The sequence below is a fragment of the Atractosteus spatula genome, chromosome 11 (genome assembly GCF_055471065.1).
Source record: "Atractosteus spatula isolate fAtrSpa1 chromosome 11, fAtrSpa1.hap1, whole genome shotgun sequence".
NCBI lineage: Eukaryota > Metazoa > Chordata > Actinopteri > Semionotiformes > Lepisosteidae > Atractosteus > Atractosteus spatula.
Window position 1 is genome coordinate 34857038 of NC_142716.1, and position 15713 is coordinate 34872750.

Sequence of the window (15713 nt, forward strand, 5' to 3'; positions counted from 1 at the left end):
TCAACACTATCAGGCAGATTCTTATGCTACTCTTGAACAGTGCTTTCAGAATTTCAGTTTGACACCCTCTAATCTGACTTATTTAGCTCTGCATAAATTAATTTAATAAAAACTACAGTAGGTACAAACTGTGCTGCTTGAATAAAAAAATCCAAACGTTATTTCTCCTGTGCTGAAAAACCTGCACTGGCATCCAGTTTCTTATGGGATTGACTTGGTATCAGGAACTACATGGTCTGTCTCCTGTGTACCTTCAAGAATGACTATTCACACACTTTCTAGTTCGCTCACTTTTTTTGGCTGGCTCTAGGCTCCTTCACATTGTACTTTAGGGGACTGAGCCTTTTCAGAAGTAGACTCTCATCTTTGGATAAACGTCTGACCACATTAAAAACGTACACTTTGCTGATGATTATAAATCTCACCCCAAGACTTACTTGTTCTTGATAACCTTAACTTCCCAACAGTATTCTTTTTAAAATTTCTTAATTCATTCTTTTTGTATTATTCTTTTCTGATTCTGTACATTTTCTTTTTTCTATGTGCACCTTGAGAGTCCTCTGATTGAAAGGTGCTTTTAAGAATAAAATCGACTGATTGCTAAGAAATATAGTATAGATAAGAAATAAAAAAGTATCATAAACAATCTTTGGCAAATGTACTTTCCATCTTTATTTGAAACAACATGCTGCATAAGAATTATAATGGCAAACACAGAACAAAAATGCCCTGGTTTATTGAAAGGTATTAAACGTGCCTCCTGCACTTCTTTGGAGACTTAATAAACACTGTTTTGTTTTGTGGGTATGAATGGACAACAGTTCAGCATTCAATTCCATCATACCCAGCCAAATGGTGAGAAAGCTTAGGGGATTAGGACTATGCAACTCTGTCTGCAACTGGCTGCTGGACTTCATAATCGAGAGACTACAGGTGGTGCGGATAGGTAATAAAACATCGACACCACTCACCCTGAGCACTGGCACCCCACAAGGCTGCTGTCTCAGTCCAAGGTTGTACTCCCTATTCACTCATGACTGCACAGCAAGACACAGCAACAACTGCATAATTAAATTTGCAGATGACACCACTTTAATAGGCCTGATCAGCGACAATGATGAGTCTACTTACAGGGATGAAGTCGTACAGCTGCTGAGGTGGTGTTATAGCAATAACCTGGACTTGAACGTGCATAAAACAAAAGAACTAATAGTGGACATTTGGAGACACAGGCCGCACACTAACAGTCCACTCGGTCTTGATGGAACGGAAGTGGAAACAGTCACCAGCTTTAGGTTTTTGTGAATTCGCATTTTTAATGACCTAACCTGGACTGTGAACATGGGCATTATCTTGAAGAAGGCTCAGCAGCACCTTTATTTCCTGAGGTGCCTCAAGTGATGGGGGATGCCAGTACCTGTGTTGGTGAACTTCTACTGCTGCACCATTGAGAGTGTCCTCACCAATGGGATCACCGTGTGGTACGGCAGCACCTCTTCTCGAGAGAGAAAGGCACTGCAGAGAACGGTGAATGTGGCCCAGAAGATCATCGGCTGTGGTCTCACAGAGATTAAACAGCTCTATGAGGACCGCTGCCGTGGCAGAATTCTGGCCATCACAGAGGACAGTCACCACCCCGGGCATGAGCTCTTCACCCCACTGCCCTCAGGCAAGAGATACAAGAGCATACAGACACTTACCACTAGATTCTTCAATAGCTTCTACCCACAAGCAGTGCGATTAGCAAACACATTTGGCCATGTCCATCGGACCACACCTACACCATCTATCTCATTATAATTTTATTTATTGCACAACTGCAGTCATTGTTTACATGTCTGCATTGTTTACATTCGAACTGTTTACCTGTTTACTCGTACATTGTCTACTGTTTGTATATTGTCTTGATGCACTGTCTGCACTTTGTGTTTTGCACTTTTTTTAACAATCAAGAGACTTTCTGTAAGTAAGAATTTCATTGTACCAGTACAGTTACATATGGCAATAAAGTTCAAGTTCAAGTTCAAATCTAGAAAATAGATACAAAAGCTATTTGTGTTTTAAACCATTTCATTATGAAGCACCAACAGTCCCTGTTTCAGTAAGGATTGGGTCAAGGTTATTCAAGTGACAGTGAACTCATGTGTGAAATTTTGGTAGCATTTAAAACTATTTTTTTTCTTTATATATTAGACTGCAGCTGTTTGTGTTCCTGAATTCTAACCTTCAAACCCTTCATCTTCAAAATATCCACATTATTCTTAACTCACTGCTGTGTCTCACATGACTCTACATTTCATTTATATTCATAAGGCTTTAAATGGTGATTTGACTAAACACTATTTAAGTAAGAGTCGAATTTCTAAAAAAAAGAGAGATTTAAAAGATGCTTTGTTTGAAATAGTTTAGTTGGAAAGTTTATTAATGGTAATTGTACTGAAATTCAATTTTTCTACTGCAAAGTCAGTGTAATCCGATATATGGAAGCTATTAACAGAGCTATTAATGTGTAGAAAATGGGACAAAATAACTCAATAAAAATGTTCTAGGACAAAATGTTTTTTGAAAGAAAGGAAGAATTAACAGAAGCCATCCAAACTAGATGTGTTATGTACCTGTATTTATAGCAAGTTTTGGTTTCTATTGTTAGAAACTATTTATTTTTTCAAAAACTACAATAAGGAAAAGCTATAATTACAACATTAAATTTAAATGGAGGTACAAGCGCTCTCCCCCTGTGACACTAGATTCACATTTCAATGAGAGCTTCATGAAATGTGAAGGATGGAAAAAGCATAATAGTGTGAGATGCCCCTTCCTGCTGTGGCCTTCCAAATGCAGAAGAATGTTATGTCAAATGTTCAGTTTCTTCAGGGCTCAAATACATTATGGGGAATAGGAGGAAGATAAAGAAATGGCTTTAACAATATAAATGTTTTATTCAATCCAATATGTCCTAAGGGTTAAAAAACAAGAAAGGGCAGCAGATTTTTTCGAGCTCTGCATATTTGTTTATCCGATGTCACTTCGATACAATAGTCCCACTGTTCCAAATGTCACCCTTGTCACCTACCTTTACGGTCATCTCCGCTAGGAAGATCACAGTGAAAATGTAGTTGGACAGCGTCAGGAATATCCGCTCCTGTGGAAAGAGAGAGATGAGAGGGGAAGTGAAGGGTGAGTCAGTGTAAGGATCACAACTTATTCAGGTTAGCCAGGCTGGATCACATGAGTCTCCCATACACTCCAGTGTGAGTGACTCAAAGTGCAGTCACTATGTCTGGGCCCTAGAGGAAACAGGCATGTAAAAAACATTAACATGCGTGCCCTCTCATGTTCTCACAGGATCTTAACAGGCCCTTCAGACAAACCCAATTGAACAACTAACAAAAAATAGTTGAATGACCACATATCTATCATGTCATATCATGCGCTTCCTAAAAGAACGGGAGAATGGGACTGCACAGTCCTGTCTGTCATATCTGTTCTGAAAATGACAATTTAGCATGAAAACTGTCAATGAGTACAACCCCTGCTCCACATACTGTAGATAAGGGCATGTGACCTCCATCCCACCTTTCTTCCTAGCTACTGCACCCTCCTCAATGAAAGTTCTGGAATGGCCCCTGAATTCCTTTCTTACATAATCAATATACAGTAATAACAAAGCATATTTAACTAAAAAACAAGATAAAAGAAAACCAGAGAAAGGTGGCAAATGGGATGAGGCCAGTTTAGTATGTAAGTGAATCTGAACTTTAGCCTCAGTCCTTTTTTTAAATTAGGAAGTGGCTTAGCTTAGTGAATTAGCCTTTGGATCTACAGTGCTCTATATCCAGAAAGCTATGGGTTTAATAATTCCCTATTGCAGACACTGCTGTGGTACATTAAGTGAGGTATTTTAAAAGGGCTGCTCTAGTCCACTCAGGCCTTCAGAAGTATATTAGAATGAGAAAAGAAACACTAGAGTTAGCCTTTTCTTATCCAGATTGAGAAATGCTCATCCTACCGATGACTGATAAGTCTTAATAAAATTACAATCCATGCAATGGGTCTTTCTTGGTCTTTTGTTTTCAAATACATATGAGTAGAGCTAACAGCAGAGTTTTTTTAAAGGAAGAGATTGAAGAAACATTATTGACACATAGGAACATTTTGCTTTTCCTAATTACTAAATTAAACTTATATTGCTTCAAAATGATTAAAATCACTTATCTGACAGTAAACTTCAACATTAAAAAAGGCAAGAAGAAAGCACATTGTTATATTTACTGATGACATCATGTAGATATGTTACAAGGAACACATTAAAAGGCATTATGCGGTCTTTTAAGAGCAAGTTGTTACTATGAATTGTGGGAATTTTAAGATTAATTTGCTCTGCTCCTTTCACAATGCTAGAAAGCACAAAATGATCTCTAATATTGCTCTGCAATTTTAAAATCAAGATTAGCAGCTAAAATTGTAATTAGCAGGTTTTACTAGTTAAATAACATTTAAATAATACTGTAATTCAAATGTTAGTCGGTCCTGACAACAACTCGAGTAAAGGCAGTAAAACAGAAAATACCCCTGCTGGCCAATGAATACCAAGCAAGGTCACGTGGCTTCTTTAAACTTCTGTAAATAATTGAATTAGCTGGTGGAGAAATAAACAAGCAATTGTTATACAATCCAAAGATACAATGCAAAAACTAGTATTTCAAAAATGCTGTTTAAGAAGCTGAAGTAATTCTCAATTGGAGTGAGTCCTAGAGCCCAGTATGTTCCATTTAACCTTCCCCACTAGAGCCCTAAGTCTGACCACCATTTCTTAAAGAACGACTTAACAGTGGAGAATGGGTAGCAGATCACCGCAGGCACTGTTGGTATATCTGGGGAACACATGTAAAATAAGAATACTTGCAAGCAAGAGGAGTTTTTTTCAGTTGATTTAGTTCATTTCTTGCTTAACTGGTCTTGCTATTTCTTGAAAGACCTGGCTTCAACACCATTGCAGGGGAGCTTGATCAAGAACCCCACAGCCCTTTGAGCGCACTGTTTTTCTTTTTAAATGCCGTGTGTTTCAATTTGTGTTCATTCGTCTAAGACTAAAAAGATTGAGTTCCTTTAGCCTGTGAATATACCTGGTTGATCATTTCTGGACATACTGTATTGTAGCAATGTTACAGTAAATGGTGATCAAAACTGTATGCAATAAACTAAATAAGGTCTCAGTAGGGCTTTGTGAGACTTTAGCATAACATCCCCTAATTTAAAATGATATTTTTAATGATATATACAAATATTTTTCTTCTTTTCTTTTACTTCTACACATTGACTAGAATCCAAAATTGATGTGACAGCATAAAGTCTAAGTCAACCTCTCAAGTAGCCTGTTTAAGCTCAGTGTTTTTCATTTTATATTTACAATGTATATTTTTATAAGCAATACTGTATACAACACTTTGTACAGTACTTTTCTTCATAATATGCCATCTGACAGGTATTTACCAAGGCATGGATTTAATTTAAGCAATATATATTTGCTAAATATCCATTTTGGGCATAAATTCAGAACATGGCATTTACTAATGACTCCAAAATCTAGATTACTGTTTGTTCTGAATTCATGTTTTGGAAGGAGCAGTGGTCATAAGAACATTAGGGCATTTGATTGATCCAAGGATTTCATACAGTCAATTGAAAGAAGCCAGGGTATGTCTTCAACAATACGGCTGGGTAGCTTGTTCCGGACATCAAAACCCTTTGGTTAAAGAAGTGCTTTGTGTTCTCAGTTTTAAATGCACTTTCCCTTAGTTACCACTTGTACAGTCTGGTCTTCATATTGATCCCTGTGGTACTCCACTAATTGCAGCTTGGGCTTCCCTGCTCCATTGACTTTAATAGCCATTCAATGTTTATGTGCCCTTGTTTGATTGCCTGTGCTGTTACCTCTCAGCATGTATAGTACAGTGTCAATCTGGTGGTGGTGCCTCACACTTAACCTGAGCAGTGCAAGGATAGGGAAGGAACTTGGGAAACTACTCTTTTGGGAGTCTAGGTGAGAGTGTGTTCTTCCCAACCTACTGTGTCCACTGTGTGATAGAGAAATGAGATATAGTACTTGGCCATCCAAATTAAAAGCAGTTCTTTTCCAGAAAATGATTCTGTCTTCATATGGCTTTACACCACACGCGAGCTCCTGTAAGTGCTACATCACAGAAAACCACTCTGCTCGAATCTGGAACAGCCTAGCAAGAAGCAACAGTTTTTTTTCAATGTGTGAAGCTCCAATGCTTTGGTTTGTATTCAATAGAATTCCAAGGAGATTATGATAATATAATATTTGCATGATTATTTTTTTTACTTATATTGTGTGTATTCCATATGCGCTATGAATCGTTTTTAAGTGTTAATAAATAAAACGTAATGTAAAAGATAAATAAAACTATTAAAAGCATTAGTATTGAATAATGAAAAGAAGACTGGGCAAGCTTGATAGATAGCCAAGCCTATAATAATACTTATATTATAACATGAAATGCTTACCAAAACCTAGGGGAAAAGGATAAGAACACTGATAAACAGTAACGCTTTTTGATTAACAGTGTTGAGATTGCAAGATGAATTCATTATATATCTTACAATAAAACATCAGTTTAAACAACACTTTTACTACTTGTAATACTAAACACCTTTACTACTTGTAATACTAAGACTGTAACTACTACTATTCATGATAATACATTACAGCCACAGAAAATGCTGAATCATTAGTGTCTGGTTATTTGCACCAATCTTCTCATGTACAGTATGCATGATGCACAATCAACTGCTAAACTGAGTTTCAGAGCTGCTGTAAGTCACACATTCTTATGTCTTCTTCAATGTACTGTACTTTATCATTTCAAGAAATTAAGAAAACTGTTCTTCCTACAGTAAGTACTGATTATTTCTTGTTAGCTATGTTTTATTTTTTTTTAAATCTCACACATTTAACTGTAAACATTCCCATTCTGAGGAACAACTATTAAACACCCAAATAATGTCCAAGCAAATACAGGCTACAGACTTTTATCTACAGTTTAGTATTGCCAGAGCTCCTCTGGGAAAGGTGGCAGAATTCAGGTCAGAGTTAAGCACTGCCACTCTCTCTCTTCCCCTGCAGGGAGGCCCTGCTGCTCCTACCACTTCACTAATCAAGCTATCAGCTTTCCTGCAACAGTTTAGAGTGATGCTTGATAATAATGTATGGCGGTGTTCCTCTTAGCCCTGCCTCTTTTGACCTCCCCCAGGCAGCCTTAAGATGTCCTTCATTTTCACTCTGTTCCAGCCCTCTCAGGAGCACAATACTGTGATACAGTCACAAAGACCATGCAAACAAGACAGTCACTATTGTGGGTTACAGTTATTATGGGTTGTGAATGATCTGGTATTTGGAAATCACTGATAATAGATACACGTCAGAAGCACTTCGAGGGAACATAATTCCACAGGTGGGAAAACAACAGTCAGGATAGGATCTCTATGGAATTAGCTACACCTCTGAGAATTCATGCAGCTAGAAAAAAATATTATATTGGAGTTTAGGCTTTAGCTGGATGTCTGTGGGACTCTGTGGGAAGATTATGAGTTAGCTTGAGCAAGGTACAGTATGGTGAAAACAGCACTAAGCTGTATTCTGAGCAAATACAGATCCTGGACAGGTGGGTTGTATGGGTTTGCCAGGCTCAATGGAGAAGATACTGTACCCCTGAGGAACAGTATAACTCCTTGTAAGAGCTTTAGACAGAGGGGCTGCTGGGGATGTGTGATAAATGTGAGTGGAGGGGACAGACAACAGTCTGCTACTGTGTCAAGAATGCCCGGGTTTGGTATAGAAAAGTTTCCCTAGCCAGCCATGAGTGGAAAAGCTAAGAGAAAGAGAACTCGGCAGCACATCATATCGCAAGTCAAAATGAAAACTCTATGTATGCCTAGTAATGAGAATGAAAGAAAGAGAGCTGAGCCCAAGGAGTAAGGTTCTTGGTGTAGAAGACCCAAAACACAGGAAGCTGTGATGTGTCAAATGAACTGTGCGGTAGAAGATACCAGGGTGAATCAGAATGGGCAATGAGTCTGCTCAGTCTTCTAGGGAAGGGATCCAAGAAGAGGGCTAGGATCCTGGAGAGGGTCCAAAATATAATAGCGAAGTTGGCCACTTTAGAAAAACTGAAAGGACATATGACATGGTGAGCGCTGAGTAATGTAAGGTAGTTTAATGGTTACAAGCAATGGAGTGCTAGCATTGTCAGATGTACCGTTTTGGGAGATAATCAGGATTTTGTGCACTCCAGTCAGTAAAACCTAAGGGATCTATGAGCATAAAGGTTACTGTTCATTAGCTGCAATTGTTATACACAGTGGCAGGTGTCAAATCACCTAACAACACAGCTCATACCCAAAGTTATCATGCTGAAAAATCCAGTTAGACTGTAAAATATTGCCCAGAAAAACTAGGCTGCCATCATGATTTTGACTACATAAAAGGCAATAATATCCTCGGTCCATATACTGTATTCTCTATGTGTAGGAAAAATCTCCATGGGACTCCCATTAAAGAGCAATGAATTCTCTCTAGATACCACTGTTATGGAGGATATGTGGTCATATCCTTTTGGATGGAGGATGCACAACTGCTGAGAGAGAATGAGATTGAGAGGGAAAAAAGAAAGGCCAGTATACAAATGCAGAAAGCAAGTCTCAAAAGGAGACAGAGAAAGGTTAGTGAACCAAAGGGACATGGCAGTTTGATTTGTAGTTACATTATGGCAGTGTTTTCTTTTGTGTTTTATTGTTGGTGTTGTATAACTGGCAGACAGCTTAGGTCAGCTTAGATAGCTTAAGAATGGACACAAGTGTTAGCAAACTCTCCAGTCTTGAAGCTAGGCTTCTATTTTATTTTCGATGAAAGTTTGGATAACCAAAATCCATTTTAGAAATAAACACATCAGGTCCAAAACTGCTTTTTCATAGTAGGCAATGAACCTAAATGGTCCAGCTTTTGTGACCAGAAAGATTAAGTAAACATGAAAGACCCATGATCAAGATCTAACATGTCCAGAGAAAGCTGACAAAATCTTGACATTCGTGAGGGTACAGTGTGGAGAACCATGGCGAATAGCCAAGCTCACATATTACCAAGTTTTGAGCACAGACTTTCAGTGAGATGGTTACACATCATACATTTGTCATTTCATATCAGACAGACATTTATCTCATGCTTTTATAAGGAACTCTTAATGCAGGAATCCATGCCCATTTTTCCCAGTGCACAGCTCCCCTTTTTGGTCTCTTCATAAATTTCTAATTAGGTGGAAGATCACACAAAGGACTTTGGCGTGGTCTCCAAACAGCAATTTGTTAACATCTAGATGAGTTGTTCATAAAATATGAATGACACTGCCTGAGTTAAGTGGCTCATTACTTGCCAGCCAGAGACACATACACTGATCTTTTAGAACTAAAATCTACACTTTAAAAACCTCAGTCTACTTTCAAGATTTGGATACCGTAGCCAAAGTCTCTTTGGTGTCAATTTAATTTAATTTGAAATGAGCTTTGTAAACAAATGGACCCCAAAACTATGCCGGTGTTCTTAGCGAGACTGACTTTTTGGAAAATCAGTTGTAAGTATTTAATGCAGTTTTGCTTTACCAGCACTGTTTACTCATTGATGTACTACAGATGCCTCATTTTGTTGTATGGCAGTGTAAGCTGTAGTTAAATCCTGATTGTTTTACAGGGGTTTTCCCAGATAATTTTTTACAAGAAAAGCCCAACTCCAAACCTAACTGCCAAGTGACAGGATTTTTCAGGAACACCACAAAGCAATTCACTATAGAGTTGCTTGAATGTAAGAAAATAAAATCAGAATCAGTTTAAGATTTTAACAATGTCTTTGAACATGCCATAAAATAATACACTTCTAGAGCTATAATATCTTTGCTAATATTCCAACGAAGATGATCCAGTTCTTCATATTTGAGAAAATACCATTCATTTGTAAGAGTTAACTGGAACATTAAAACCATGTATTCTGACAGCTCTGACACCTTTCTTATAGTACATTCCTGATGGAGTCAAGAGACATGACCAAAAATATATAACATTATACAAAACAAGGCAATACCAAACTCAGGGTTATTGTTTTAAACAGAAACAATTTTATAATACTTTTTATAAAAACAACTTGGATTTAAATTCATTTTTCATCCCAAAGGATCTCACTGCGTTTTACAGATGGGGTGCTCTACTTCATCCATCAGTGAAGCACAGTGATCATTAAGCACAAGAGAACCCACTACACTGCTCTACAGAGATAAACAGTGCCAATTCGGTGGCAAACATCATAGAAAGAAGGCCAGTTCCAACACAGACACATCAGCAACAGAAAGCAAACCTAAACCAAGACTAGAATAGATACATACAAGGATTACTGGGGGAAACCTGACATTACACCTTTAGGAGATAAAAGTTTGACAAATGGAAATGATGCTTTATTAAATTTAACACCTTATCCTAATCCTTGGTTATGTTCTGCACCTGTATACCAAATTGGTTTCAATCAGCCAAGCTATTTTAGATGTTTTCAAACTAATGTTTTTTTAATAATACTATACAGCAGGCAAAACAAGTGATTAACATATCCTGAACAAGTGTAATTCTTGGAGAGAATTTTGTGCATTTCAATTTGAGATCAGTACTATGACTGATTTTAGAAAATAAGATTTTTTAAAAATCCTACTTGTTCTGAATAATCCAGTGTTGCCAATCCAGAGCTTTTATTTTAAACTATAAATACTAATAAAAAACATAATTCAAATGATCCAAAAGGGTTTTTATGATACCAAACAATTACTATACAGGCCTGGAAATATGTTATACTTACAACATGGCAAAGCAGGAGGAGATCCGCTTAATGTTTTATTGTCCCTACCATGTCATTTCCACATGATATATTATGAGTAGTAATGACATTAGGCATGATTATTGGATTTTGTTTCTGCCTGGGCTTGTTGTCTTTCCTGCTTACAGCTACTTGGCGTAAGAATGATTGTGAGAATGCTAATGAGAGTGAGAACCATTCAGGAGTCCATTTGAAGAAATTAGGACATACAGTACAGTACCACCCCCTCATGTTTCCCTTACTCATCAATGAAAGGGCCTCTACCCACCTGGCAGGTGAGGGATTGGTGCTTGGAAAAAACATTGCATGGATTTTGATTCCCTACTATTGTACTTGCACCCAAGGGAAAACGGGGATTTAGTGCATACAAAAGGCGTACAAAAAATATTATCTATTTTTTAATTCTTTTTGTGCACTTTTATCACAATTATGAATATAATTAATTTAAGAAGTAGGGAGTTAGACAATCTGTGAGCTGTAACGTCCATGCTATTGAATCAGACCATTTATCTCGTAATGAGTCATTTCTACCTGCAACATGAAGAAGTACAGGATGTCAATAAAAGCAATCTACAGTATAATGACAGTGCAGCACTTAAGCAAGGAATGAGATAACAGGTAAATGCTGGTGGAAATGTGTTCCTTCAGTTAGAATATAAAGCCTCAGTAACAATGATTAGCACTTGTATACCTGAAACAATATATAAGATTTCTTTCAGGGCAACGAGAGCTAACTGCAAGAGGGAAGGCTGATCCAGCATACTGTGCACCTCTCCCTCTCCAAAATCAACAAATCAAGCACAGAAACTTGATTCAATTTAGGATTTTGAAAGAATTATTTTTTTAAAATTCTGCTAAAGATTTAGTGTTGCTCCAACTTTGTGTATGTAATCAACTTGATCAAATTCAGGTAATGCACAGATTATAAAACACGAACTGAATCTGCTGAGTTTCCCTGTAGAAAGAGTACCTAATCTCCCAGCCAGGACTAAATTCCAAATAAAATGTAAGTTTGTTTTTAGCAACATTTTTACCTCTTCCATTTATAAAAAATGAGTGAGGGCACAGCAAACCAGGAATGCTCAAAGAATGCACAGAATTCTCCAAATGAAAAGGCCTCTCCTACCGCACTATGGGGGTCAATCTTGGGCCTCTCCATGGCAATGGTGATGCAATTCAGGAAGATGATTACCAAGACGATGTGATCAAACATCTTGTGTGTGATAATCTTGTGGCACGTCATCCGAAACCTGTATAGTAGAAAGAGCAGACATACTGACAGTCACTTGGCAGCTCAGAGACACACCACGATTGCCTTTGCATATGAAAAAATGACATAACTGTGGCCCTATGATGTCCCTAAAATATGTTGATTGCATAAATATTAACACCCCTGAGTCAATACTTGGTGGAAAAACCTTTGGCTGCAAGTCTGTTTGGATAAATCTCTACCATTATTCTTTACGAACTTGCTCATGCTCTATCAAATTTTCTGACTTGAATCTCAATTTTCAAGTCATTCTACGTTCTTATTTCCAATTCAACTCAGGACTTTGACTAGGCCCCTCAAGGACATTGGCTTTCTTCTTCTTAAACCATGGGCTTATGCTTTGGATCATCGTCTTGCTAAAGTTTGAATTTTCATTGCAGTTTTACATGTGTAACAGACAGAAACAGGTTTTTATGTAAGGCTTTAATGAGAAACAACTCCATAGTATCATAATGCTACCACCGTGCTTGCCAGTAGTGATGATGTGCTGTACTGAATGTAATGCTTTTTATTTAAACTGAAAAGTTTCTATTTTGTCTCTGACATTTTATTAAAATAGTTGGATTTTGTTTCTGCCTGGGCTTGTTGTCTTTCCTGCTTACGGCTATTTGGTGTAAGAATGATTGTGAGAATGTTAATGAGAGTGAGAACCATTCAGGAGTCCGTTTGCAGAAATTAGGACATACCACCCCGTCATGTTTCCCTTACTCATCAATGAAAGGGCCTCCTTACTCACCTGGCAGGTGAGGAATTACTGCTTGGAAAAAAGATACAATAATTGAAATTCGTGACCATAGATGGTGGAAATGGTCTCTTTAGTGAATGAGAGACATCTATATTAGATATGTCTTCCCTTTTCCAACAATTTTCATATACATTGTTTCTAGGTTTATTTCAAATTGATAATCTTTGTTTTTTTTGTGCAGAAGTGACTGTCATGTTCATTTCGGGGACTGCTGATGCCCTGAAGTTTCACTTGAAAAAATGTAACTGTCACCGTGACATGAAGGTGTCCCTGGAGAAATTCCCATTAAGAACTGGGCAGCAGGATAAGAGGTGGAAGTTGGTTTCTTGAAACAGCCACAGTTTTCTTTTTCTGGCAAAAACTGCACTTGTAAATACTCTCATGAAATGGGGATAATTTGGCAGCCTCATCATTTGGAACAAGACGGAGACTAGAACAATGGAGATTGAGTTAGACAATTACAGCACAACATCGAGAGAATCCCACTGAGATGTAAAAATCCTCAGCTAAGACATGCAGTGTCTTTTGGGAGAAAACATGATGTATAAGATTCGTAATGACTTAAATGAAGATTTTAATGTTGCATCTAAATGATTAGATTACTTTCACTCCATCTTAATCATTGAAGTAATTCCAAAGTGGTAGTGAGAAGGGCATGTGATTGGAAACTGCCTGGCAGGAGCATTTCCTTCAGGAAGAAAAGGAGTGCAAAGACAAATAAATATAGCCTAGTACCTGGGAAAGAGTGAAGGTGACAAGGACAATCCACAGGCTGGAGGCAGTGGTGCTGCCCCAGCAGACACTGACCGCAGGACGCAGATGCTCTGAGAGCAAACAGACTACATCAGAGGAAGCCAGTGGTTATGTGAGAGCTCTTTGCAGGTAACGGTAGGAGTGGATAAAGATTAAAGTTAGACCAAGACCGATGACAGGTTTAAAGTACCAAAAAAAAGGTGGACAAGGAAAGATCTGAAGGGAAATGCTACCAATGCAGGTTAAAGAATATGTTCAGTAAGTTTAAATGTTGTCTCTGTAAATCAGAATTTTAAACGATGAACTATTTTTTTTCTGTTTGTTGATACTATCAACTGACTTTCTTTTTCTCTGGTTAAACAATTTAAAGTAGGGAATCTTTCTATTATTTAGAATAGGGATGCACTGCTAACAGCTTAATTACAGAAGAATTTGCATGTTGTCTTTCTGTAACAGATTCTCTGCACAGTGAACAATGCTTGGCAGAAGGATTGGGAGAGTTTCATATTAATTTAGATAAAACTTTGGACAGCTGTCAAACAGGATGTGTTTTGGGGGGTGTTGTTCACCATTAATGACAAATTTCAAGGGCAGCATGGTGGTGAACTGGTTAGCATTTCTGGTTCATAATGCTGGGGTTCAATTCCTGGGGTGTTATCTGTGGGGAGACTTTGTTCTTCTTGTGTTTGCATGGATTTCCTCTGGGAGCTCCTGTTTCCCCCCACTGTCCAAAGACATGCTGGTAGGATAATTGGCTTCTGTAAAAATTGGACCTGGCATCCCATCCAATAGTGTATCCTGCCTTGAACCATTGCCTCCTGGGATAGGTTCTGGGCCAATGTGAACCTGAATTGGAGTTCTGTTATAATCTGTTATTGAAAATGATATCAGCAACAAATTCCAGAGAAATCACATGGAGCCTCAGGCTTTGTCAAGCAAATTATTAAGGCATAAATTTGACAAATATACTGTCAATGATGTGATGATGTTTCACCAAGATGTGAGATAATACTCCGTATTGGGTTAATGTTAAGAATAATACATTTTTAATACACTTCTAATCATTGCCTGATTGTTTAGAGTTTTTAAACATTTAGTGTAAAACAAAAGTATTTTAATGCTCTTATTGAATGACTCATATTTTAGCAGTTCTTCTATTTTTACTGGCAGATGAAGGGGATTAGCAGGAGAATTTAAAAAATGTAAGAAAATGGTGGGATGTGGGGTTAATGTACATTCATGCTGTTCAAATATACATGGTGAATGTAAAAATGAACATAGTCTAATGAACTATAAAGTCATCACTGGCTGTCCTGATAGACAGCAGGGAACAGGGAGCCCTTGTGAAACCATCACAGAGCTCAATGCTCTCAATTTTCTGGTTAAAGAATTGGTCTGGTGTTGTTCAGAAAACAAACATAGAGCAAACTGATCCACTGCTTCTGTTCAATAAGGAGCACTCAGAAGGAGCTGAAATAGATTGCTGAGATTAGCAGGAGTGCTGTGGAGCTTTACTTCGAACTCTGTGCTAGTAAACTCAAAGATGTTGCCAATATCTTTCAGCCTTTTTCTACGGACTGACGCAAGTTACTGCAGGAAAGAAGGAATAGTGCAGAACACTGACCGACCCAGACCCATCTTACTATGTGCCCAGCATGTCAATTTCTGACAATGTGTTTCTGATTACAGTTGTTTTGGTCATCTGAAGGATGTTTAGCCTTGAGTCTGGCCTGATTTTGTTAGACCAGGGAAAAGCATTGGACGATTTTGAGCACCACTATTTGTGGAAGACAATGGGGACTTTTGCCTGGTTTTACAGTGATAACTCATGTTTTATGGAACCATTCAGAGTGTGATGAAGATCAATTGTGGTTTAACTTTTCCTTTTAAGGTTTTGTATTCCTTGGCTATTGAACCTCTTCTGCACCAGCTTTGGAATGTGCTTCTGGACAAATATCCTAACTGTCATGCATTCCTCCCTCTGACTATGCTGATGATGTTGGAGTCGTTATGGG

General features: G+C 37.9%; 1 protein-coding gene across 1 annotated transcript in view; it reads right to left on the reverse strand.

The window, feature by feature from the left end:
• cacna1g (calcium voltage-gated channel subunit alpha1 G) overlaps nucleotides 1-15713 on the reverse strand; it is a 210905-nt gene that overhangs the window by 78904 nt on the left and 116288 nt on the right. The window contains exons 18-19 of the mRNA XM_088927056.1: nucleotides 12057-12180; nucleotides 3074-3142 (exon numbers count right to left, since the gene is read on the reverse strand). Of these exons, the coding sequence (XP_088783182.1) occupies nucleotides 3074-3142; nucleotides 12057-12180 (193 nt within the window). The remainder of the gene's footprint in view (nucleotides 1-3073; nucleotides 3143-12056; nucleotides 12181-15713) is intronic.